At 57.1% G+C, this 25641-nt stretch overlaps 4 protein-coding genes across 12 annotated transcripts in view; 1 reads left to right on the top strand and 3 right to left on the bottom strand.

The window, feature by feature from the left end:
- Positions 1 to 9894, bottom strand: part of LOC102453197 (adhesion G protein-coupled receptor E3-like) — a 58475-nt gene extending 48581 nt beyond the window's left edge. For 6 of the 8 annotated variants that reach the window (XR_012896659.1, XR_012896660.1, XM_075902420.1 and 3 more), the window contains exons 1-2: positions 1360 to 9894; positions 593 to 643 (exon numbers count right to left, since the gene is read on the bottom strand). Coding sequence is in view for 6 of the 8 variants with exons in the window: in XM_075902420.1 (XP_075758535.1) it covers positions 593 to 643; positions 1360 to 1450 (142 nt within the window). In the remaining 2 variants the exon portion in view is untranslated. The remainder of the gene's footprint in view (positions 1 to 592; positions 644 to 1359) is intronic. The other 2 variants (XM_075902425.1, XM_075902424.1) reach the window with 1 other exon arrangement.
- Positions 9895 to 10044: 150 nt separating this feature from the next.
- WDR83OS (WD repeat domain 83 opposite strand) lies at positions 10045 to 13700 on the bottom strand. The gene is made up of 4 exons (XM_075902430.1): positions 13505 to 13700; positions 13012 to 13117; positions 11721 to 11818; positions 10045 to 10248 (listed from the first exon to the last, which is right to left on the bottom strand). Exons 1-4 carry the CDS (start codon positions 13552 to 13554, stop codon positions 10182 to 10184), a joined length of 321 nt encoding a protein of 106 aa, XP_075758545.1. The 5' UTR covers positions 13555 to 13700; the 3' UTR covers positions 10045 to 10181.
- Positions 13701 to 13847: 147 nt separating this feature from the next.
- On the top strand, positions 13848 to 18510 carry WDR83 (WD repeat domain 83). 2 transcript variants are annotated; one of them, XM_006111860.4, is made up of 10 exons: positions 13848 to 14261; positions 14388 to 14513; positions 15345 to 15465; positions 15776 to 15881; positions 16336 to 16384; positions 16493 to 16619; positions 16908 to 16975; positions 17340 to 17448; positions 17833 to 17947; positions 18051 to 18510. In XM_006111860.4, the coding sequence occupies exons 2-10, from the start codon at positions 14411 to 14413 to the stop codon at positions 18204 to 18206; spliced, it is 954 nt and encodes a 317-aa protein (XP_006111922.1). In that variant the 5' UTR covers positions 13848 to 14261; positions 14388 to 14410; the 3' UTR covers positions 18207 to 18510. The 2 variants fall into 2 exon arrangements, with proteins under 2 accessions (XP_006111922.1, XP_006111920.1); XM_006111858.4 differs by having other exon boundaries at positions 13848 to 14277.
- On the bottom strand, positions 18254 to 24385 carry DHPS (deoxyhypusine synthase). Its single transcript, XM_075902427.1, has 10 exons — positions 24229 to 24385; positions 23647 to 23855; positions 22910 to 23074; positions 22549 to 22670; positions 22031 to 22127; positions 21504 to 21590; positions 20608 to 20713; positions 20157 to 20260; positions 19756 to 19881; positions 18254 to 19673 (listed from the first exon to the last, which is right to left on the bottom strand). The coding sequence occupies exons 2-10, from the start codon at positions 23848 to 23850 to the stop codon at positions 19578 to 19580; spliced, it is 1107 nt and encodes a 368-aa protein (XP_075758542.1). The 5' UTR covers positions 23851 to 23855; positions 24229 to 24385; the 3' UTR covers positions 18254 to 19577.
- Positions 24386 to 25641: the final 1256 nt, after the last annotated feature.

Below are 25641 nucleotides of genomic sequence, written 5' to 3'. Positions count from 1 at the left end.
GTGGTAAGAAGGAACGGAGGGGGTGGAGGGCCAGCAGGGGTATATACTGACCAGTATAGTGGCATCTTTCCAGGGGGCTCCCCAGCTGGCCCGACGGGTGCTACTAGGGGAAAAATTTCTGACAACACGTGCACACTGCATGCACACACCTACATGGAATGGGCGTGAGCAATCACTTAAAGAAGAATGGCAGGTCCCTGTGGGAATAAGCGTATAGAAACACATAGGCCAGTTCCGGCCATGTAGCTGCTAGAAGTGTGCACATGACACAATGTTATGGGCTTTAAGCGTATACTAGCAATATTAACATATCTAATGTGAATCATACCCATTGAGCATGCAATATGTGACCTTAGCCCAACATACGGCAGTGAACACGTCAGAAATAGATTTAACCCCCCTCAAACATTCAGCTGTTTCTAGTGACTCAGATCCAGTTACCCCAGCCTCCACTACAGAGCTGAGACCCCATCGAGAACTGCCCCCCTGTATCAGCTTCACAGAAGACACACATTCTGCGTGGGGTTTTTGCGATGGGTATAAAAGCGTCGCACACAGCTTTGCGTTCTGTTCCGCTAGCCTGGGAACTTACCTTGAGTGCTCCCTGGAGACAGACAGGGGACAAGGACCACGAGGAGAAATACTTGAGAGAAATAAAAATAAATGTGTTTTTAAATGTTATCCAAACAGAAACGAGCAACACAGAGACAGAGACAGAGACAGAGACAGAGACAGACAGATACCAAGAGAGAGACGTCTCCTGGCCCTTGTCCAAGGACCAAATTTTGCTGGATGACTCCATTGTGATTCTAGTGTAAATCCAATGAAGTCCGTTCTTCCATTAATAACTGTTTATACCATAGTAAATGCAGGAACCCCGGCTTTGTGCCACTCCCGCAAGCTGGCTTACCCCACTATCTTGAAATTCCTCTTGTGCACTGGCTCCATGTTACGCCCCCCCAACGCCAACCCTGGGCACAGCAGCTTCCCAGAGATGAGTGGTAGGGCCGAGATACTTCTATGCTCTGGCTATTGCCAGCTGCTGAATGGTCCCTTGGGCCTAGGATGCTTCAGGAGAAATCAGGGAAGGCTTTAGGCTGCTTGCAGGCACCAGACTGATCCTGTTATCGCCTGGGATTCAGTGGTTGGGAACATGGCTGAAAGCATCTTAGACCCATCCAGGCTCTGGTCTCACGGTGAGTCCCTTTGAGCCAGCCCCAGGAATCTGACCCATAAATCTAAGCATGTTTCAGCAAGTCTGGATGGAGTCTCCATTAGTGAAACATGAGCACGGGAGGGAGCAGAGGAAATTGCCTGTCACACCAATGTAGGTGTAAATTTGAGCTCTAGGAGACTTACCTGGGCTTGCTCTGACCAGCTGGCGTATGAGAAACAGAAGTGTGGCCGTGTTTGGGCAAGTAACAGGAGAGGCTCCCTGCCCCGACCACATCCCTGTCCAAGGCCACTGGTAGGCACTCAGGGTAGCTAGCCCCTCCCACCATTATGAGGACACTTCTCTGTGTAGCACGCAGCTAGACGAGAGCTAGCCCAGCTGTGTCTTCCCCCGCTGGAGCACACACCTTCCAGCTCTCGTGCAGATGGACACATGGACCCCTCTGGGCTCTCCGGGCCCCACCCCTGAGTCCAGCCCATGGACTTTGTTCCACTCACCCAATGGACGCACGTCCCCGCGGGGTCCCATGGTGGCTCCGACACTCTCAGGAGCGGTTGAGCTCTGAGGGCTCTGAGCTTTGCAGCTTCCTTATTTTGGGGAAATTAGGCAGGAAGCAAAAGTGACTCAAGCCCTTGTTTCAGATCATATCAACCTAGAGTGCCGACACAGCAAAACACTGTCCAGCCTGCCCTGCCCTCCCTCCTGCTGCCTCCCTTATCTTCCAGCCCCATACTCCGTTACTTTGCAGTGAGACCCTATGGGGAAAACCGAGCACAGTGCAGATGGCCCAGCCTCATTTCACTGAATCACAGAAATGGAGAGTTGCAGGGGACCTAAGGAGCTCGAACAATCCACCTCCAGGTGCTGAGGCAGGACCAAGTGGACCTAGAACATCCCTGGCAGGTGTTGTCCAACCTGTTCTTAAAGCCTACACTGACAGGGACTCCACAACCCCCTCAGTGTGTGTTCCTCTGCTGAACCATCCTCAGAGCTAGAAAGTTTTTCCTGATATCTAACCGGCTTCTGCCTTGCTGCTGACTACGTCGGTTCCTTCTTGTCCTACCCTTGGGGGACCTGGGTGCCACTTATCACTGTCCCTCTTATAACAACCTTTTACATATTTGCAGTGTTATCAAATCTCTTCTCTGCACAAAACATGCCCAATTCTTTCAACCTTACCTCATGGGTCATCTTTTCTAACCCTCTGCTCATTTCTCTTGCTCTCCTTGCATCTGTACTGTTTGTCCTCATCCTTCTCTTAGATCAGCGCCCAAATCTGGACATGGTACTCCCACACCAAATAGCGTCACCTCCCATCTCTACCCACCCCACTCCGGTTATACATCCCAGAATGACATTTGCCTTTTATTGACAGCCTCACACTGTTGACTCACATTCTCTTTGTGGTCCACCAGAAACCTCAGACCGGTTTCTGCAGTTCTGCTGCCGAGCCATTGAGTCTCCATAAGTCCCCGACTGGCCTTGCAACCTCTATATGGACAAGAGGAAACTAGCAGGTTTCCTTAGTTGGAGTCAGAAAAAACTTTTGAAATTGTACCGCTTTCTGACCCCATCCACTAGGTTGGATGCCTATGAAGGAAATTGCCTCGCTTTGGTATGATTTGTTCTTGACAAATCCATGTTGGCTGTTGCTTATCACCTTATTATCCTCGAAGGTTTAATAAATTGGTTGCTTCATCATTCCCCAGTTCTGCTCTTTTTTCAAGACAAGTACCATGTCTGCCCTTGTTAGGAACCTCACCCATCCTCCATGAGAGCTGGAAGATTATTACCAATGGTTCAGAGGTTGCTTTGCCTAGTTTCTTAAGAGCTCTAGCGTGAACATTGTCTGTCACCACCAAAATGCATAGATTTAACTTAGCTCAATAATTTTTGTTAACCTAGCTATTGTTTCCCTATTCTGGCCCGTGTTCCTTCCCTCTCATTAGTATTAATGGGTGTTATGGCTCTGGTCACAATTAACGGTTTCAATCCTGTATTCAGGAAAACTTAAGAAAGCCCACACTGAGTGGCTGGTTGCTGACATACTGGTCAGAGATTGCAGTGGGCTGGGGTTCCTATTGAATCTTCCTGTCACTGGTCATCTAACGTGGGGAAGCTCTAATGTCTCATCATTTTCTGAGAAGAGGCTCTTCTGAACAAGAAACAAACAGGAAAGCAGATCTTTCTCCAGATCGCAGTGAGGCTACTGATCCAGGAGATGGTGTTGTCCACGTGTCAGCCCTTACCAGCCCTTATCTGCCTCTAGCGGCTTGGAAACACAGTCAGACCAACCATGCTGCTCCAGGCCCCACTTTCTCCCCTGAACCTCTTTCCCCATAAACTCTGTCCCAGAGCCTGCACTCTAACCCACCTCCCAGACCCAAACTCTCAGAGCTCAAATGCCTCCCTTACCCCCTGCATCCAAATGCCCTCCCAGAGCCAGCACCCTGCACCCCAATCTCCTGCCCAGCCCAGAGCCTGCTCCGGTCATTACTTCGGATGGAACATGCACATGGAAGTCCATTCGGTGTAGAGGGGCACCTTCTGTTGTGACCCACTTTTTTTTTTAATCAGCCACTTGAATTGTCCCTCCAAAATGTGACATACTGTGTAGCAAAAACCAAAACCCCTCTCTGACTGAGAAGGCCCCTGACTGAGAAGGAGAAATTCACTCCCATTTTCCCCTCTCCTGAAGGGGGCTCAGTCTAGCAAGTTGTGTGTGTGCCAGCCCCACAGAAGATGGCAGGGTCTGGCATCCCAGCTCAGGCTCCCTAATGCTGGGGATGGGAAGCCCTGAGCCCTGGGAACCAGATCCATGCAAGCTAGGGGAAGCCAGGACCACATCTGGGCCTTATGTTCCCCACCCCCTATCTCCATGATCCTATTTTAATCAGATAACACCACACTCCTTATTTACTTTCTCCAGGCTAGTAACAATTTTATAGACCGGGGTGGCGGCCCCCAAGGCTCATGGCATTTGGGGAGCCCGTGCTCACACTCCAGCCTTCCTGCTGCCCCACCAAAGGGCTAGAGAACAAAAAATCTACTAGTCAGTGCCACGTGAGTGAGGGTTTGGGGTTTTTGGGTTGTTTTTTTTTTTTGTTTTCTCACTTGTGTTCGGTTCCCAACTGATTTTGTGGGTCAGCAGCCACCCACTTCATAGACCTCTATCATATTCCCCTGTTACCCAGGGGACAAGGGTAACCAGGAAAAACAAGAAGCAAGAAGGTGACCCCAGTATCAGGGTAGCCCCTGGTTCAGAGGATGCAAACCCCCTTTCCTCTTGTCTGTCACCGGGAGGCAATAATTACTCTGGGCACCCTCCCAGTGTGATGAAGGACACTGCAGGTAAGTTTCACAACTGTATTAAGGGATTAAATTACAATAATTGGGAAAATGGGAGATTTCAAATGAGAACTGAAAACAAAGAACAATAGTGCGCATCCCTAACTCAACCAGTAGCTGTACAAGAGTGCAGGGAGTCTAGCAGGGAGGCATGTCGCCTGGGTCCAAACCCCTCTTTGGCCAATAAAGACGACAGAAAAGACCCCAAAAGCAATAAACCCCTTTGACATTTTAGAGGCGCTGATGGGTGCCACGCACAGGTCGAGGCCTGGGCCCTTCAATCCTTAAGCTAATGGGAAGCTTTTGGGGAGGAACTCCCGGGATAGCCCAGCGGGGAATGTTGATGGGTGACAGTGGATCTCTGATAGTCAGTAAATCTTCCCCTTCCCTCGGCACAGCTGTGAGGCTGCGGTCTGTGGCTGACGGGGTGGCGAGGGAATGGAATAATCCTAAGGCCACAAGCCACCCACCCCCAGAGCCTGGTAGCGCTTCTGTGGCGCGAAACCTCTGAGGTGATGGAATGTTCAGGGGCCGTTCCGGCGGGAAAAACCGGTTCCATCCGGTAAGAACCAGCTCAGCTCATCTCAGCGTTCTCTAGATGCTGACTGACCTTCTGCTCAAAATGGCGTTCAATGACTCCATCTTGAATGGTGCCACAGGGCGGGACACACTGCCACGGCACCTCCTTCCAGTAGCACTGGGAATTAGCAGCCCACAGGGCACCTCCTTCTGGCTGGTGTCTCCCCATGTCCTTACTCCACGCGCCCCAGTCTGGACCCACGCCGCCTTCTTCAAGACACTGTCCTCCGGCAGTACCCATCCCAGTGTGTGTCAGTCCCCTTTGGAGAGGAGGGGTGTTTATCAGTCTCTGCACTCTGGGGTCCCAGGGAACCCTGAATCCCCCTGTTCCCACCTTGCCTCAGTGACCCATTTTCAGTCTTCATGTAGCCCCTGCCACAGGGGTAAACTGCAGCCTGAAGTGGCCACTCATCCTAGGCAAGAGGGTGTGAACTTGCTGCCTTTTCCTATCCTGCCTGCCCCCCTGCAGCCCTAGTACTCTAGGCCTTGCCTCAGGCCCTGCAGTCTGGGAGTGAGTCCCCAGCCCTGCCTGCCTTTCCTCTCTGTCTTGGGAAGCCACTAAGCTTCCCTTAACAGTCAGGCCCTTCCTGCTTCTCCTGCTGGAGCAAGAGAGTCTCTCTTGGCTCCTGGAGCCCTTATTTATACAGCCCCCAGCTGGGCCCTAACTGGCAGTATCAGCCTCAGCCTGTCCCAAGGCTGGGCTTTAGCCTTAAAAGGCCAGTGCAAAGCAGATGCCCAACACAAATGGCTTTCACAAACAATCCACTAGAATCATGTGTAACTAAACATTTAAATACAAACCCACACATTAGCCCTTATTCCCAATACCCCGAGTCATCTCTTGTCCTAGCTGAAGATTCCCAGTCTTATGCATCTCTCTGCATATGGAAGCTGTTCTATGCCCCTAATCATTTTGTTGTCCTTCTCTGTACCTTTTCCAATTCCCATGTTTTGTTTTGTTGTTTTTCGAGATGAGGCGAGCATTCTAGATGTGTCGCATGCATTTATATACAGGCAATATGATATTTTAGGGAACTGTTCACAATCATCACAAGATCTCATTCTTGTGTGGTAACCGCTAATTTATACCCGATCTTCTTGTATGTGTAATGGAGATTGTGTTTTCCAACCTGCAGTATTTTACACTGATCACCATTGAATTCCATCTACCATTTTGTTGTGCAGTTACCAAGTTTTGTGGGATCCCTTTGTAACTCTTTGGAATCTGCCTGGCACTTAAACTAGTTTGAGCATTTTGTATCCTCTGCAAATTTTTGTTTGCTGCTGTTCCTGTTTGCTGCTTTTTCCAGATCATAAGTTGAATAGTCCCACACCCAGTACAGCCACATGGGGACGCCCATTATTCACACCTCTCATTTGAGAAAACTGACCATTTATTCTTACCCTTGGTTTCCTATCTTTTAACTTGTTCCTTATCCATGACAGGATCTTCTTTTTCACCCCATGACAGCTTATTTTGCTCACAAACCTTTAGTGAATGACCATGCCAAAGCCTTCAGAAAATCTAAGTACATTAGATCCACTTGAACACCCTTGTCCACATGCTTGTGAGGCCTGATTTCCCTTCACAGAAACTAGGCTGACGATTCCCCCCAACAAATCATTTTCCTTGGTGTCTCTGACAATTCTGTTTTTTAGTGTAGTTTCAACCATTTTGCTGGTACTGAAATCAGGTTGATGTAGCCTTACAGGCCATTATACACTGCAGGCTTCTTGCGCAAGAAGCCTTTCGCGTAAGCGTTTTTGCGCAAAAACATCTTGCACAAGAGCACGTCCACACCTCAAAGCACATTGCAAAAGTGATGTGCTTTTGCACAAGAGAGAATCCACACTGCATGGACACTCTTGCGCAAGAAAGCTCTGATGGCCATTCACAGAATAGCCATCAGAGCACCTGAGCTTTTTCTCTCTGGAGCGTCCACACTTGCCTTTTTGCGCAATAGAGAATTATGCCTCATAGAAGGAGTTTTACCCACACCAGCAAAAGCCCTCTGTTTTGCTGTTTTACTGCTGATTTACTTGTACAAAAGTGCATTTGAGGTGTAGACGCTCCACAGATTTTTGCACAAAAACCTTGCAGTGTAGACATAGCCTAACTGTCTTAGATATCTCGAGAGAGAGCCACAACCTTTGCACCCAGCAGGCAAGATACCATGTGGGTCTTTCGGTTATCACAAACCCAGCTGTCTGTTTCTAATGATCAGGGCTCGACGATCGCGGCAAAATCCGCTCACCAGCCCTGCACTGCACATGAGCAAGACCCGCATTGCGCATGCGCATGCCGCCGGTAAACGGGGCGCTGGGCTGAAATCTACTCACCACGGGCGAGTAGATTGAATAGTTTGTCGAGGCCTGCAAATTATCAAACCTCCCATTACAAACACCCGTCTCAGCCTTTCCCGCACGAGGCATCCTCAGCCCCAGAGGATAAGGCAGCAGCATCTGGATGGAAGGTCCCAACTATGGGCCCGTTCCCCACTGTTCCAGCACAGAGGCTATGCGACAAAGGTGGGACCATTCCACTGTGTCCCCGCAATCTGCGAGGAGCCCCCTTATGCTACTCATCGCACAAACCAACGAGGGAATTCAAAGATGATTGTCGGCTGAAGGGGATGTAACCTGGCCCAAGGCAACAAGCACTGAGCTTATAATGGAGGGACAAACAAAGGGACTCCAGCTCCCGAGGGGTGTTTCCAGAGCAGCTTATAACTTTAGAATGTCCCAGTGTCATAAGTGCCTAAGATTGACACAGGCAGGAAATGCAAAGGCGACTGTCCACCAGCATCTCAGACCCCACAGGACAGAGCTATGCTTATAAGAAGCACGCGGGATCTTTTCAGGGGAAAAGGCAATGTGCTGTGTTTATTGAGAGTACAACTTAAAAAACTGCATATGGATCCACCCTCCCCCCCCCCCCCCACTCCTGCCATTGTTTTATAGTTATCAGCCTGTAGCTTGGACCAATCTAACAGCCAGTTAAATGGGGCCCCAGTGGGAGAGGTGGGTTCTCTCAGTTGCAATCCAATGGTCCGAGGCTTTGCCGAGTCTTATTGCAAGACATCCCGGCTGCATCTAGACTGGCAAGATTTTCCGCAAAAGTAGCTGCTTTTGCGGAAAAACTTGCCAGCTGTCTACACTGGCCCCTTGACTTTCCACAAGAACACTGACTTCCTACTGTCTGAAATCAGTGCTTCTTGCAGAAATACTATGCTGTTCCTGTTCGGGCAAAAGTCCTTTTGCACAAAGCTTTTACGCAAAAGAGCCAGTGTAGCCAGCTCAGATTTGTTTTGCGCAAAAAAGCCCCGATGGTGAAAATGGCAATCGGGGCTTTTTTGCGCAAAAGCTCGTCTAGATTGGCATGGATGCTTTTCCACAAAAAGTGCTTTTGTGGAAAAGCGTCCGTGCCAATCTAGATGCTCTTTTCCGCAAATGCTTTTAACGGAAAAGTTTTCCGTTAAAAGCATTTGCGGAAAATCATGCCAGTCTAGACGTAGCTCCCATGTTTTGTATAAATTCCTCCCTCTGCTGGCCTCCGAGCTGAACTACAGCCAACAGCTGCCTGCTGCGCTGAAGCTAAACAGTGTTGCTCTCTTGCAGGTGAAAAGATGCTGGCAGCTCTCTGTGAGACTGATCTCCTCTGTCCACTCAGCAGATACAGCATGAACACAACCAAGCTCTTATTCCCCGATGCTCCCCAGAAGGCAAGGACCCTCCCCCCCTCCACATTGAGCACATCTTCCCTGGCATAGGTTTGCATTAATGTTCTACCACTTCCCCATTCAAGCGCTTTAAAAGCTCTGTTGCGAGTTCCCTAACCCCTGGTGTCGCTGGAGAACATCCCCACTAGCAGCTCCTGCCACCACCAGGAGAGCGGTGCACGGTGGGCGCTCTCCCACCATGCAACTGGCAGCAGTGGGCCTAGGGAAGTGTTTGCAGGGCCTCCTGGGGCAGGTGCAGATGTCTCAATCCCGTAGCCAACCATGGTGGGGAGAGTGACAGTGGGGGTGGGGCGTGGTGGACCGACAGTGTACGCTGGGGGACAGTGTGTCGGCAGGCAGGCTGTCTCAGAAATGCAGGCAACTGCAGGAAGCAACTGCGGGAGGGAGAGATCCCAACCTCCGCCCCGGCCTGCCTCTGTTCCTATCATGGGAGACAGCAGGAGCATTCCAGAGTGAGCTGCTTCTGTGTCCTGGAGCAGCACGGCACATCCCGCGCTATGCGAAGGGAGCTCTGAAAGGGGCAGGGCGCATGCCTGCAGGGCGGCTGAGTTTGCACAGTGAGTGCAGTGGTCGCTCAAGGCACTGTGGGACACCTCCGGAGGCCAATTACAGCGATCTAGGTGTCCACACCGGCAGGCCAACAGTAAGGCCTCAGCACCAAACCCCTGATGACTCTGGGAAGTGGCTTTATGACCTCGTTATGACTGAGGGGTCTGGACCCAAAACGAGGCTTGTCCGTGTGACCGCCTCAGGTGTTTATTGAAAAAGGCTGATTTTTAGTGCAAAACCGTGCAAGTGTCGACCAGACCTTTGTGACTCATTCCACACTCGTCCTCTGTCCTGTCAACAAGTCAGTTAGCGCCGATCAGAGTGAATTACTTTTACAGTTTTCAGAGGGGTCACCAGGTGAGCCTATTTCTGCAAATCAAGGCAACCTGGGGCCCCTTAAAGACTAACAAATTCATAGATACAACTGACAAAGTGGGTTCCAGCGTAGGAACGCTGCTGCCCAAATGAATGTGTTAGTCTTTAAGGTGCCATCGACTCCTCGTTGTTTTATTTACAATGCAGGTCCTTGGAAACGGGACTAAGAACCACAAAATATCAGTTACGTGGTAAATACCTTAAGCCGCTCCTGAAACTGGAGACAGAGAGTTGAAAGGCCCCATTCCACACACACAGAGGTTATTTTTGAATCAAAGCTCCTACAGCAACCACCCGTTTATTTAGATCCCCAAGTGTTTCAACACAGTGTTCATACACACGGATGGTTATAGCCTGTGGGCCCTTCCTCTCCCCTGACAGTTTCTCGTTGCGATTTTCAGGGAGCTGTAATCTCCTCACCATGGCGGGGACATGGGCTGGGGGTTCTGTAGGTAGGACATCACCACAGCAGATATAGACAACCTGAAGCCAGAGGAAAAAAATGAATAATGTTAAAAATAAACCAACCAGGAGGTTTTATTTATTATTTCAATTAGGGATGTAAAGGGTTACATGGTTACCAGGTAAGCATGATTCCTGGGATAACCAGTCAACCAGTGCCCAGCCTAGCCGGAACAGCACCCCTAACTCACAACACAACACAAGAGGCCAGTTAACAGTTTAAGAAGTTAATATTTTAAATGGAATTTTACATCCCTAATTTCAACATCCCCCTTCATGTCTAGGTCTCATACAGCACCAGCATGTCAGCGAACGATTCCCTGGTTTGCATTGCTGACCCTGCATGCGGCTTGCTCACCACACAGAAATGGAGCCGTCTCTCCAGGGCAAGGCAGCCGTTGCCTAGCATCAAACTCTGCACCAGTATTTCAGAGGAGATGAAAAATCTTCCATTCAAGGAAAACTGCAGGGCAGGTGTTTAAGGAAAAGGACTGTGGGTACCAGAGTTGGGATTGGTCAGGATATGCACCCGCAGCTCAGCTTTTAGGAAAAGATGCCGTGAAATTTAATATCCAAGAATGATCAAGACTTTGGTTCGGAATCTCATTCTAACCTGGCGTCTCCCACAGAGCAGCCTCTCTTCCCAAGCACCATGCGGGGGCACTGGCTCGCTGCTCACTCGGATAACAAGGGCTCCGAACTAATCACCACACCATTTATCCCCCTTTCACAGATGGAGAAACCAAGGCAGCAGGAAAGTGTCAAAGTACAAATCATGCAGGATTAGGGGCAGAGTTAGGCCCAGACCCCAAAAGTTCGGCTTCTACAGCTCTGCTCAAACCACAACGCAGCAGCCACTGGTGAGGAGGGACTGGTGGGGGGTGCTAGCTACATGACCCTCCCCAGCCCGGGGAAGTGGCAGGGCAACCCCCCTATACCCCAGGCCCTGCCCCTGCTCTGCCCTCCCCCACTTCTTCCCCATCTCTTCCCCCAACCGAGGCGGCACAGGGGACTAGTGGGGCAGGGGGTCAGGTGCCAGCAACAGGAGTCTGTACTGCCCTGCCCCGCCCGCCCCCCCACTCACTGGCAATGGCAGGAGAAGTGGAGTAAGGAGGCTCTAGCTCACTTGGCTCTCCTGGCCACATCACTCCATTTCCTGCTGGGGAGTACAGGGGCAGTCCCGCCACCCCTCCACAGAGCAGCACACCAGGAGAGCAAAGCAAGCTGGGGCCCCTGCTGCCAGTGAGTGTGGCTGGAGGGGGAGAGGAGGGGCAACTCCTGCTGCCAGCACCAGGCCCTCCCCCTCCCCCCACTTGCCACCCCATCAGTGGCTGGCCAGGTCTTTCCGCCAAGGGCGTTTAGCGCCCATGACACACGCACACATCTATGCTCCCCCACCCATCGCCCCTGCACAGGCAAGTGGGCACATTTGGACACGCATCTTCCACTCCCATGGGCAACGAATGAGAAGCCAAAGGAAGACAACGACTCACATGAAGCTGCTCATCATCTGTTTGGTGTCCTCTGAGCTTCTGGAGTTGGCAAAGCTAATGAAGGAGCAATAGACGGCAATCCAAGCGCACCACTTCAGCTAGAAACACAGAGGAACTCATCTGAGAGCTGCCAAGGGGGCCCTCACCGGATCTCTCCATATCTTCACTATCTAACCGCACCAGGCAAGCATCCAAACTCTTCAAACATTCACTAGACAAAGTTCCCAGTTCCTGCTCCCTTGGGAAGCGAGTTAGAGCCAGTACCATTGCACAGACTCATGCAGCAAGAGCTTAGAGTTGGACTTCAGTGTCCTGACTCCCAATCCCTTGATTTAACCATTAGGCCACAGTCCCTCCCCCAGCCAGGAAGAGACCACAAGAGCCTTGACTCCCAGTTCCTTTTCTACTCATTACACACTCAGCCAGGACTAGAAGTAACGAACCCTCCTCTTTCCACCCAGTTTCAGTGCAATGGCTTAGACTAGTGATTCCCAACCTTTTTGAGCATATGGACCCCTTTTCAATCTATTAAAATGTCATGGAACCCCCTCCCTGCGGCAGGAAAAGAAAGAAAAGGAAATGCCCTTTATTTTTAAACTTTCCACAGACCCCCTGCAGTACTGAGGCAAACGACCAGGGGGTCAGCAGTCCACAGGTTGCTTAGCCCCTCCCCCTTCCATCTCCCAAGTCATTTAATCTTGGAAGACTGTGGAATCCCTCTCACTGGAGGTTTTTAAGATCAGGCGCAGGCAAAATACAGCTCATGGCTGAATCTGGCCCACCAAGCCTTTGGATCCAGCCACAATCTGCCAGGACCCTCAGGCAAAGTCCCCCCTGCCTATGGTAGTCCCAGGCCACTCCAAGTGTCTGGCTGCTGGGTTCATGTGTCTCTCTGTGCCACACCCCTTATGGGAGTGGGGGAAGACTTCATGCACTGTTCCCACAGCCAGCACAATTGCCACAGCTCCCACTGGCCAGAAACAGTTGAAATCACTACTATTTGTAGCCCTGCAGTTGAGCCAATTGCTCTCGCTCGGTGCCAAGGGTTTTTTGGCACAACACAGATACATTCTAGGTAGCGTCTAGAAGTCCCTTTCTGCTCTGCAATCTTTCTTGGAGTCTGTGAAAGCAGCCGCTTGGTTCAGGGAACAGGCGCTGTGAGTCAAGGCAGCGCTGCAGTGCCCAGCGGCACAAATGTTCTTTGTAATAAGGAGTAACGTGGCTCGGGTTTGCTTTGCCAAGAAGGCACCGCGCCCGCCCCAGATCTGACGCTCGTTCCTTTCCTGCTCACCTTCAGCATTAAGCCGCACATGCTGAAAATCATCCCCAGCAGGTTCATGTAATCGGGAGTGGGGTCTTCCAGCGTGGGGTTGTTCTCCGTGGTTGGCGGCTTGTACCTACACAGCGCGTCAGGACAGAGAGAAGGGAGCGTTAACTCAGCCCCGGTCACCCGCGGGAGCACCCAGCGGACCAGGGATCTGCCCAGCCCTAGCTCGGGGGGGTGGGGGGGGTCAGGAATCAGCGGGGGGGGGGGTCTCATCTGGGGCACAATCAGGCAGTGAGATGCGGAGCCTCCCGCCTCCGCTGACCAGGCCGGAGGGAGGGAGCGGGGCGTGGCCGCCATGGGGGGGGGGGGGACCGGGGTCTCCGCTTCCCTCCTCCGGGCCACGCGCCAGGGAACCCGACAACTGCCCCCCCCCCCGCAGCTGGGCACCGCGATCAGACCGCTCCCCCGGGGGGGGGGGGCGCCCCGCAGCGATCGCTCAACCCCCCCCCCCCCTCACCTCAGCACCTTGTTGGGCCGGCGCGGGTCCGCCATGCTGTTGCTGGACATTGGCTCGCGCGGGGGGCGCGGTTCGGTGTAACACGCCCCGGCCCGAAGCGATGGTTCCGGTTAAACCCCTGAGCGGCGCGAGCCGAGTCCCGAGCCGGCCCCCACGCGGGGAGGGGGCGAGCCGGGGCTGACAGCGAATCCCCCCCCCACACACACACACACACCCCGCGGCGGGTCCCTGCTCAGGGGAGGCGGGACATGGCGGGGCGGAACCAAGGGAGCCGGAACCTGCGGGCCGGGGGACGGGAATAGGAGCCGGACGCGGAATTTCCGGCTTCTTCCCGGGTACCAACGTGGGGGGAGGAAGCAAGAGGGGCCATAGGGGCGGGGGAAGCTCTGGGATGATTGAGGCCGTAATAGGCTGTAGGGGTTGGAAGGACCTGGGGTGGCTATAGGGGGCTCTATAGGTGCCAGGCTGGGGAGAGGCCATAGGGGGTTGAAGGACAGTGGGCACCGTTCTATAGGGGGTGGCTCTAGGAGACTGGAAATGTGTGAAGCCCCTTATGGCTCCCTGGGTCTTCAGAGGGTGACCTCTGGCCACCCTGCAAACCTAGCCAGGCCCTAAATATAAAGGGGGTTGGATTTCCCCTTTGGCCCTGCCTCCTGTGGCAGCAACAGCCACAAAATCACCTTCCGGTTGTTTCCTAAGCCAGGACGGAACCGTCTGCTTCCCCGAGCGAGTGAGTCCTGCTCCCAGGGAGACACCTGTAAGGCCGGAGTCTGGTGAGAAATTTGTAACCCCTCCCCCAGCCTGCCCCAGTTGAGTCGCGTCACCAACCCCACGCGAACGGAGTCCAGCTCTCCCAGATTTACCCCCGTGGGAATTGCCACAGGTCCCAGCCGCTTGGGTCCCATCATGGCGTTTCCTGAACCGAAGCCCCAGAAGACAGAGCTGCCAAAGAAGCTGGTGCAGACTCTGGAGTGCAAACAGGGAGCAGTCAGGGCAGTGCGATTTAATGGTGAGCACATCCTCACGGGTCCCATAAAATGAAAGAGTGGGGACTACGAGATTGGAATGGGAGCCAGGACTCTTGGGTTCTGTTCCCAGTTCTGGGAGCGGGGTCTAGTGGTTAGAGCAGTAAGTCAGCGCAGTGAAGGCTATTTAGAGACCCATTGTTGCCAGCATATGTCAAGAGCTTAGGCCAAGGCTACTCAACTTTAAAGCCCCAGGGGCCACAATGATACTCACAGCACATGCCGAGGGCCGCAACTTAAATGTAGTTTAATGTACATGCAAATATATGGGGCTTCACGCAGCTTCTTTCACACAGTGCCCCGGCGCTCCCGACACCTCCTCCCTGGGGGCTAGAAACACTGGCACCCTGTACCTGTCTGTTCCAGCCAGCCCGTCCACTTGCATCTTTCACTGCTCACCCCACCTGGGAGACGCCTCGCCGTTTGGAATGTGTTCCCAGTGGAGGCCACGTTCAAAGGATCCCACCCGTGGGCCGTGTGTTGAGCCCCGTGTAAACCCCAACTGCACCACGGGCTGCGTATGGAGTAGCCCTGGCCTACGCTGTTAGGATGTTGCCTATTGTGTCCTGGTGGGAATGAGGGGAGTCTGTGTCCCTGCGTAGGTCTGCTCTTAGGTTCTCCCATCATTTTGGGGAGCTTGGGGACAGCGGATGAGCATGCATGAAGGAGTTTGGCTAGCAAGGAGCCATGCAGAGGGAGTGGACATCAGAGAGGAGAGTGCAGGTGTGGGGTGGAAATGCTGGATGTGGGGCAGACACTGGCAGCTGTGCTCTTACATGGTCCTTGTGCATCGTTCTTTGTCCCATCTCCCACAGTGGATGGAAATTACTGTCTCACCTGTGGCAGCGATAAGTCCTTGAAGCTGTGGAACCCCCACAAGGGGACCGTCCTGAAGACCTACAGCGGCCATGGCTATGAAGTGTTGGACGCGGCTGGGTAAGGGCAGGGGGTGGACTCCACTTCTCTCATAACCGGCAGGATTTCAGGAGTGAAACCACTTTAGAGTGTTTGGTTTGGAAGTGGTTAGAGTGGGGGGAGGAAGGGGTTAATGGCAGAGGCGGAGTGAGGACTCCTGGGTTGTGTTCTGTCACTGATTTGCTGTGTGGCACCTCCCCCTTTGGTGCCTCAGTTTCCCCATCTGTAAAACAGGCACAACTACACCGACATGCCAAAGAGATGCAAAGCCTCCCTGCACGGCCAGCTCCCCATGGTAGAGCCTAACCTTGTCTTCCTGTTTCCCCCACAGCTCCTTCGATAACAGCCAGCTCTGCTCCTGCGGGGCTGACAAAACGGTTGTCCTGTGGGATGTGGCCACTGGGCAGGTGATCCGCAAGTTCCGAGGCCACGCTGGGGTGAGGCCCGTTTGGTTATGGCTGTGCTGCCTGGGTTGGGGGTCGATGCATGTTCCCATCAGCCAGCCAGCCGGCTACGTGTTGGGGAAGGGCCCAGCTGCCCTCTCCCTGTCCCACTGGGACTCGGCACAAGCCACAGTGCAGCTGGATGCTCCCTCGCTTACTACACCAGTCCTGGGAGGGTCCTTGCTCCCAGCCAGGGACTGAATCGAGGGGGGACTGCCTAGAGGGGTGTGTGAGCATTGCAGGGTGGTGAAGCAGCAGGGTTGAGTTGCTTGTAGAGGGCAGCTGCAGGGGATGGGATGGGGGCAGTGTTGGTGTGGCATGGGAGGGGGAGATGCTGATGAGCTGGGGCAATTGCTTGGGGGACGGCCCAGCAAGTGCAGGGCCCCATGCTGCAGCTGCGACTCTACTCAGCCCCGGCTGTCTGCCCACCCCCTCTCTCCACCCACAGAAGGTGAACTGTGTGCAGTTCAACGAGGAGGCCACTGTGATCCTGTCAGGTGAGCAAACCGGCTCAGGTGCCCCAGCTGACTCGCTAGCCGGGGGCTAGGCCCAGCGAGGGCCTTGGCCAGGCTGTTACTCTCCCTCCGCTCTGTGCTCCCTCCTAGGCTCCATCGATTCTAGCATCCGGTGCTGGGATTGCCGCTCACGCAGACCCGAGCCCATCCAGATCCTGGACGAAGCCAAGGACGGGGTGTCCAGCCTGAAAGTGTCGGACCACGAGATCCTCTCTGGGTGAGGGGGGGCACCACTGGGGGAAGGGAGCTGAAGGGAGCTATAGAGCCCAGTGTGAGTTAGAACTGCTGGAGGAGCCAGGCTCAGACCAAAGACTTGTCGGAGCTGGGAGAGGAATTCCCTCAATCAGAGACACGTGGCCTCAGGTTTGCCCTTTGCAGGGTGCCACACGTGGGAATGGAGCTGGTTCAGGGGCTTGACTCCCTCCGCTGCCTGTATCCCTAGGCGCTGCCCTGGCAGTGCCTCCGCTGGGCCTCACTTTCTGTTTTCCCTGTAACCCTCCCCCAGCTCTGTGGACGGCCACGTGCGGCGCTACGACCTGCGTGCAGGGGAGCTGTGCTCGGATTACGTTGGAAGTAAGTGAAAGAACGGCTACTGCCAGTGGGGGCCATGGCAATCCCCAGGCAGCCCCGCCGAGCCAGGACAGGCCACGGCCCTAGAGCAGAGCCTGGGTAGGAAACAGCCGCCTGGACTTGCTGGAGAACTCCCCAGGAGTCCTACACCAGCATAGGCACAAATGCCCCCTCGGGATTAACCCCTTCACCCTGGAGGGGGCACCAGCTCCTGTTACCCCAACGTGGGGGACAGGCAGGCAAGGAATGAGTCACCGGCCTTTCCCCACACGGGGCACTGGCTTGGCTCTGGCTCCAGCCCCAGCGCAGGGTGTTGTCTGGTTCAGCTTTCACCCACCCCCACGCTTCTGCTGCTTTGTCCGTGCAGGCCCGGTCACCAGCGTGTGCTTCAGCAAGGACGGGCAGTGCACGCTGGCCGCCAGCCTGGACTCCACCCTGCGCCTGCTGGACAAGGACACCGGGGAGATGCTGGGAGAGTAAGTGAGCCCCTAATCTCCTGGGCAGATTCCCCCTCCCTGCCCCCAGCACGGGGCAGTCAGTCCTAGGTCCCCTCTCGCACACGTGTGTCTGTCTGGGGTAGCCCTCCCACCCCATCTGGGTACAGACACTAGCTGGTCTGCAGGTGAGCGATTGACTCTGAGCTACCCCCCTGCTGAAGCTCCCAAAGGATTTAGGCACCTGCCTCACTGAACTCAGTCCCACCCCTCCCCCATCATGCCAAGAGCCAGCCTGGGACACTCACTACCAGCAGAGGCAGGAGGATGCTGTATCATCCGCACCAGTGGTGAGAGCTGGCGGGGGTCCAGCGGGAGGGGTCCCTGCTCCCCCCCTGCAGACCTGACTGGGCTGCTCTGCTCCAGATACACAGGCCACAAGAACACGGCCTACAAGCTGGATTGCTGCCTGAGCGAGAAGGACACGCACGTGGGCAGCTGCTCGGAGGACGGGAAGGTGTATTTCTGGGACCTGGTGGAGGTGAGTGGGGCTGGGCTGGTCTAGGCCCCGGCCCTTCCTTGCCCTGGGGTCAGGCCCCTCCTCCCCCCAGCCCTTCTCACTCCGCTCTTCCCCTCCCCCACAGGGCTCCCTGACACTGAGCCTGCCAGTCAGCCGGGGCGTGGTCCAGTCCCTCTCCTTCCACCCCAGCGAGCCGGGCCTGCTCACTGCCACCGAGGGCCACGTGTGGTTCTGGAGGGAGGAGTCCCACGAGGCGCAGGAGCCGACGCTGGGCTGTTGAGCCAGGGCAGCTGGCCCCCAACCCAGCCAATCACACGCGGACTCAGCTTTGGGGCAGCTGTTTTATTGAGGCATGGCTTGGAGTCCGGCGCAGGGATATTCTAGACTCTGCGGGCTGCGTGGCAGGCAGGGGTGGGATGAGCCGGGCTTCTTGCCCTACACGGCAGCTCAGACCCCAGCCATGCAGAAGCCCAGGCCCTGCCCCATGACCCTACAGCTCCTATTTACAGCCGCATGCCCCCCGTTACCACAGCCGGTGGCAGAAGGGACCAGGCACTAACATTAAAGCCTCTCCATGGATGAGACCCCCTTGGCTTTGGGGTTTTATATCCCCCGGCCCTCCCATGGTGCACCCAGGCCCAGTGGTGGCACCAGGCCTGGGCACAGCCACTGCTGCAGGGCCTCCTTTCCACGTGCCAAGCCCCCCACACACACACTTGGGCACAAGCTGCCATCTGGGCCATTCCAGCAGCAAGTGACCCCCACTGGAAGGGCTCAGCCGAGCCAATAGCAGGGGCCCAGCTCACGTGTGGGGCTCCCCCCAGGTGCCCTAGAGCTAGGAGCATCAGGCCTCCTCCGTTAACTGGCACGAGGGGCTTTCCCCCACTCTGCGGGTGGGGCACTGGACACAGCAGCTCCGGTTCATGCACAGCAAAGCTGGGGGGCAGGGGCATGAGCTGCTAACCTGAGAGAACAGCTGGCTTGCTGGATCTGCCCTGCTGTTTTCAACTGAGGTTCCCCCCTTTTCCCCCAGTGGCAGCGCAGACCTAGATGCGGAGGGGGGGGGGATGCTGGAGCACAGCTGTTCTCTCCCACAAGCCAATAATAAAATCGTTTTCATTAAGATGGGCCCTGCAGCATCAGGTCCAGGCCTGGCCCAGCCACCCAAAGCCTCCAGTCAGTAAATGAAATGACCAGAAGGAAGAAGTGGCCCCATCATGAGTCTATGGGGCCTAAAGGGGGGGGGGGGGGAGCCAGGTTCTGCCAACCCCCAGTGGGCAGCAGGTCATGACCCTGCCCTGGCCTAACGCCTCAGTGCGCTGAGAGTCACAGCCCTCCCGGGCAGGCAGGGCCACCCGCCGGGCAGCAGCTGAGCTGGGCCCGGCCCAGAAGCCCAGGCATGCTCCAGGGGGCTAAAGAGAGAAGGGGGTCAAGCCAGCCCCTCCCCCACTTCCCTCCTGCCTTCCCCCAGTCTGAGGGCCCAGGAGGGATCCCAGAGCGAGCCCGGCACAGGGCCAGAGGCTGGGGGGCAATCTCTGGGAAGAGGAAGTTGAGCTTGGGTAGCAGCCCCTTTGCTCCTGGCCCAGGGCTTGCCTCCCCATCCAGCCCCCCCCCACACACGGCGTCAGTCCAGGGCCCTGCTGGGCCAGGCTCAGTCGTGCTGTTTCTCCAAGACAAAGGCGTTGGCTTTCTGGGCGAAGGTCTCAGCCACCAGCAGCGGGAAAACCAGGGAGGCGTCGGCGTAAACCTGCCAGCAGGAGAGCGACGGGGACGTGAGTGCAGCCACCCAGACCCGCCCTGCCCCCTCCCCACTCAGCCCCCACACCCACCTTCACTGGCTTGGCGTCTATGCGGATCTTCCCCCAGGACACGGCCTCGTCCGGCCGGGCCCCCGAGTCGGAACCGTCAAACTCCTGCGCCGTGTTCACGTAGACAGCGTAGTCGGCACCGTTCCTCTGCAGGGCGGGGAGAGGGGGTGTGAACCAGGGCGGGTTCTCCTGGGGGGCAGCCCAGATCCACCTCCCATGTGACACCGGGGTGGGAGCCCAGATCCACCTCCCAAGTATCTGGGTGCTACATTTAATCCCTGAATTGACTGTTGGCCTCCAGCTAGAGCATGGTTCTTCCATACACCTGGTTTAACACATCCTAGCCCAGCCTATTGGGTGGGTGGGGGGGCGGCAGAGGACAGACAGGCCTGTGCTAGCCCAACCCGGGGGGGGGGGCTCACCATCAGGTTGGCATTGGCGATGTGGTGTTTGACCAGCCCCCCTCCCAGGATGATCATGCCCGTCTTCTTGGCAAAGATGGCCTGGGTATTGATCAGGCGGAGATCTGCCAGAGAGAGAGAGAGAGATATCACAGTGACCCCTTTCTTCCTGCCACCAGGGACAGAACCCAGGAATCCTGCCCCGCCTCGCCCCCCGATCCCGGAGCAGGGGTAGGACCCGGGAGGCCCCGACTCTGTCTGGGGCTCAGCAGGGGGATGATCCGTAGGCTCTGCCGTACTGGAGCGAGGGTGCCCAGGAGCTCAAGATGAAGGGGATCCCCTCACTTCCACCCCAGCACCATAGGGAGGGGCCCACGATTCCGGCCTGCTCTAAGCCAGGGGCTGGGAGGGAGGCGCTGAGCGATCAGGAAGGGCGGAGAAAGCACCGTGCCCAGGAGGGGGGATAAATCACCTTCCACGATGTCCAGCACCAAGCCGGGGTTCTTGTAGGAGTGGAAGAAGATCATGTCCCCCAGGGAACCGTCTGTCAGGGCCGGGCTTAGCACCGGGATGTTGTTCTGCAAAGGGGCACATGGATGAGATGGGGAGTGGGGGCAGGACAGAGGGGATGGGAGGGGGAGCCTGGATTATCCCCCCCTTCAGCAATTGATGGGGGGAAGACTCCCTCAAATCAAAGTAGCATTTGTAGGGGAGCAGGGCCACTATTTTATGGTCCAGTCCAGACCCCTGCAAGTGAGCGCGGGAACCCCATCATGCCGAGAGCTGCATCCCCCCCTCCCCCACACACACACCCTTTTCCTGAGCAATCAGGCACATGCCAAGGGATGGGCCCTCCCCCAGAGAGCTCAGCCTGAAGAGAGAGCAGGTAGGAAGGGAAACAGGCACAGAGAGGGGGAAGGGACATGCCCGAGGCCTCCCACCAGACCAGTGGCGGAGCTGGGACTAGACCCCAGCGCTCCCAGTCTGGCCCACCACTCGCCCCACTGGGAAACTGTCTCATGTCAGGGGGGCAGCTGGAGCCAGGGGGTGGGAGAGATTTGCTGCCCCCTGATGTGGATGCCCCACACCCCAAGCAGAAGGGCACGAGACCAGGGAACAGGCTGCTGATCCTCACCCCCCACCAGGTGGGACCCAGGAAGACTTGGTCCATTTCTGTGCCAGTATCTAGCCTGCTCTTAAAGGGGCAGCGCTCCAAGCAGCCCATCAGCCAGGCTCTTTTAGAGGGGCACTCGGGGGGGGGGGGGGGGTTCAGCTAAGCCAGGCTGTACCCTGGGCATGGTTAGCCCGGACCCTGGGGGGAATGAACAGAAGCGCCCTTGAAGCACAGGACCACCCCCCTCCACTGACCTTCTGTGCCCAGTAATAGACCGATTCGGGGTTGTTCATTTCCTTGCCCAGCCGTGCGATCATCTTGGACGGGGTCCACTTCACCCCCTGCAGGGCCCAAGGGCCAAAGCTGCAGTGAAAGCGCCCCCCTGCAGTGACCCGAGCCCTGCCCTGCCCCCCAGCTCAGAGACTTGGGGCCCGCGGGGCGTTATCAACGTTAAGGTGCCCACCCTCACAGCTCCCCACCTGGCAGCTCTCCCCATTATGGTGCAGATGGGGAAACCGAGTCACAGAGGGATGTGCCTCACCCAAGGTATAAGACCCAAGAGTCCTGATTCCTGGTGTCCCACCCACCCACCTTCTGCTCAACCCACTGGACACCCCCCCTCCCCTACACTCCATTCCCAGAGCCCAGGAGCCCTGACTCCCAGCCCCCTTCCTCCACCCATCTGCACATGCCAGGTATTTTGGCAGGGGGTTGAGTAGGGATCAGGTCAGAGACCTTCCCAGTGTCCTACAGCCGCAGCCCCTCCCCCCCCCGCCCTCACCTCCATGTTCTGCTCGGCGACCATCTGGTCCAGGATGGGCATAAGCCAGTCTTCGAACTTGCAGTAGTTGTCGTTGGGCACCAGCAGGTTCCCGATCCTGGAGACAGGAGCAGGTTCATCCCCAGCCCTCCCCCCCCCCAGCCCAGCTGGGCTCAGCCCCTCCTCCCACCCCAAGGAACAGGGACACCACTGGCATTTCCTGATCCCCAGGGGGGGGGGGCACAAAGAGGATCATGGCTGGATGGATCCAGGGGCTGAGAACAAATACAGCGTCTTTCACTTCTAGAGCATCATTTCCTGAGCCCAGCCTCCCCCTCTCATTCCTGGGCCCCACTCCCAGAGCAGGGACAGAACCCAGGAGAGTCCTGGCTCCCCTGCTCTAACCACTAGACTGCACTCTCCTCCTAAAGCACTGACAAGGCCTGACTCCTAGTCCCCCGTGACTCTAACCACTAGCCACTATTCTCCCCCAAATCAGGAGTCCTGCCTCCCAGCTGTTACCCCAGCCCCGCCTGTACCTGTTGATCCCGCTCTCCCGAAGCTCCTTCCCTTGCAGGCTGAACTCCCCCACGTAGGTCGGAGCCAGGCATTTGATGAGATCTTCTTCCACGCCACCCGCTGTCGTGACCAACACGTCCACCTGCATGGCACAGGGACCCCAGCCTGTCAGAACCCCACCCCAGGGAGCCCTCCCACTGTTCATCAGGTGGGAGAGCCCAGCTCTGTGGTGGGTGAAGGGAATGGGGGGGCCATGACAGCAGCCTGGGTGGCAGAGCCTGACACATACGGGGGCACCTCTGGATGCAGGTGCTTAGTGTCAAGAGGGCACAGAGGGACACGGGAGCAGGGCTCAGCACCTGGAGGGGGCAGGGGCCTTACCATGTTGTGCTGCACCAGGTAGCGGATGGTCTCGCGGATGCCGGAGCTGATGAGATTGGAAGTGAAGCCCAGGAAGATGGTGCAGCCTGAGGGCTGCCGGCGGCAGGGGTTCAGGTCTGCACGGGTCTCCTCCTCCTCCCCCAGAGGCTCCAGCTTCGCCGCGATCTGGGAACCAGAGCAGCCCCACATCAGCAGGGCCATCCCTATCCATGCTGATGCCCTACACAGCCCTGCACTGAGGGGACTGTGGGGGCAGGGGGAGGGCTGCCAGTTCTCCCAGACCGAACGTCACTGCTGCAAATGAGTCTGGTTGGGAGAGCTGGCAGCCCTAGGCAGGGTGGGGGAGACGCAGGGGCATGGGCCCGGGGAGCAAAGAACAGCCACACAGCCGCTTCTCTCCAGCTGTTGGCTACCCACCCTACAGGGGCCTGGCTGGGGAATGGGACCCGAGCTGCCACAGAGCCACGGGCTAGGGGGCTGGCCAGCCAGGGGAGGGGGCTGCTACAGCCCATATGCAGCACCCAGCTGCATGGGCACCGTGCAATTTGGTGCCCCACTCAGCTGGGTGTTCTGCGTATTGGCAGAGACGGGCCTGCCCGGCTGCTGGGTCGGGGAGCGCAGACGCCCAGGCCACCGGCCCCCACCCAGGTCTCTGGCCTCGCAGCGGGGAAGTGACCTGCCTGCGGCGAGCGACACGGAGCCCCGGAGTCCTGGCGCCCCCGCGCCCCCCCGCTCACCATCCTGTTGATCTCCTGCACCGCCTGCCCGAAGCTGGTGGCCTGGAAGCCGGTGGTGAGGTAGGACTGGAGCAGCGCCCGGTGATCCAGCCCGCGCCCGAAGTCGTAGCCCCGCACCCGCAGGCTCTCCTCGGGCAGGACGGCGCTGGGCTTCAGCACGGCCGCCACCGCCGCGGCGGGGAACCCCTCAGCCGCGCTCTCCATGGGGCCTGCGGAGACGGGCCGGGGTCAGCCCCCCCACGAACCCCCCCCAGCCCCCTCCGCGAACCTCCCCACGAAACCCCCCCAGCCACCCCTCCCCCCGCGAGCCCCACCAACCTCCCCACGACCCCCCCCGAGAACCCCCCCAACCCCCCCCCGCGAGCCCCCCCAACCTCACCACGAAACCCCCCCGAGCCCCCCCAAACTCCCCACGAACCCCCCCAACCCCCTCCGCGAACCTCCCCACGAAACCCCCCCCAGCGAGCCCCCCCAAACTCCACACGAACCCCCCCACGGAACCCTCCGCCCCCACAAAACCCGCCCGCCCGCCCGCCCGCTCGCTCGCTCGCTCCCTCCCTCCAGGCCCCGCCCGGCTCCTACCTGCGCCTCAGAGCCCTTCTCGCCCCGCTGTCGCGCTCCTGGCCGCCGCCATGTTCAGCCCGGCCGGCTACGGCAGCCCCGCGGGGTCAGGACCGCGTCCGTACGCCTGGGCGCCGCCATGTTGCCCCTCGAGCGCCGCCGCGCGGGAACCGTATGCGTGGGCGTCGCCATCTTGAATAGAAGCCACGTACGGGAGCCCTGCAGGGTCAAGTGTCCTCCGACCCAAGAGCCCAGCACCTACGCCAGGCCCCTTCAAACACCAGCCTGTCCGAGCCGAGCCAGCCCCGCACTGGACCCCGGGCGGGGATGGATCCGGAATCGATTAACCGATAAGCGAAAGCACGTCGGTTAACGCTATAGAGACCACCCGCCTTCCCCCGCGTCGTCCTGCAGCGGGGAGTTCCGCTGGTGCGGGACTGGCAGGGCCCCCTCTTCACCCAACCTACAGCCCATGGGGGCGAGACCGGCGTCCTGGCTGCCCACCTCAGATCTCCCCACCTCCCCCTGCTCCCCAGCATCACACAGGCCTGAAAAGGTGCAGCTGCTGCTCCCGTGGGGAGTCCCATCCCCGAGACCCCCGCCCAGGGCAGCTGGTCCATGCGGGTGGAGGGGGGGTTCCAGCCCTGCAGCAGCCCAGGGCGCACACAGAGTTCAGCCTGTTCTGGCCTCCAGCCCGTTCACAGGACGGATTAGAGGGAGCCGTCCTGCAGGGAGCACTAATTGCCCAGGAGGTGGAAGCTAAATCGGGCCGGCATGTTCCTTTCACAGGTGACTGGGCCCGGCAGGGGGCCCAGCAGAAAAACAGATACTGCCTGGGACAGCTGTGAAGTCAGCTCTGCAATAGGGAGGCAGTAGGTGCCTGACCCCTTCCTCCATTCCAGGATGGGGCACCCTGCTGACAGCTCTGGAAGGACAGTGGAGAGTAGGGGGCAGAGCAAGGACGTGAGCAGCAAGCACTCACACTCCAGGGCCTCCCCAAGACAGGAGGAGAATCCAGGAGTCCCAAATTCCCAGAATGCCCCTGCTCTAGCCACTAGACCCTACTTCCCCCTTCCAGGACAGGCGTTAGGAAGCAGGACCCCTATGTTCTGGACCCATCTCTAGGAAGGCCTCCCTTGCTCTAACCACTAGTCCCCACTTCCTTCCCAGAGAGGGGACCCCAGAAGTCCTGGCTCCCACCCCTTGCTCCAACCACTAGTCCCTGTTCCCCAGCCCACCCTCTGACTTTGCTCACCTGCCTTTTGACCACCCCCCCCAGGTCTCCAAGGCAGGCACTAGGACAGGGGTCAGGCCAGGATCTCCCCCTGTACGGCAATCCTTCATCAGCTCCAGGCATATGCAAGGGTGGGGGGAAGGAACCAGGCCATGTGTCCACAGCAAAGGGCCAGCCTGGGATTGTTCTGGGTCCCAAAG

This window comes from Pelodiscus sinensis, chromosome 19 (assembly GCF_049634645.1).
Source record: "Pelodiscus sinensis isolate JC-2024 chromosome 19, ASM4963464v1, whole genome shotgun sequence".
In the NCBI taxonomy this organism is placed as follows: Eukaryota; Metazoa; Chordata; order Testudines; family Trionychidae; genus Pelodiscus; species Pelodiscus sinensis.
The sequence above is the reverse complement of the archived record's forward strand: the minus strand, read 5'-3'. Positions and strand labels throughout refer to the sequence as shown.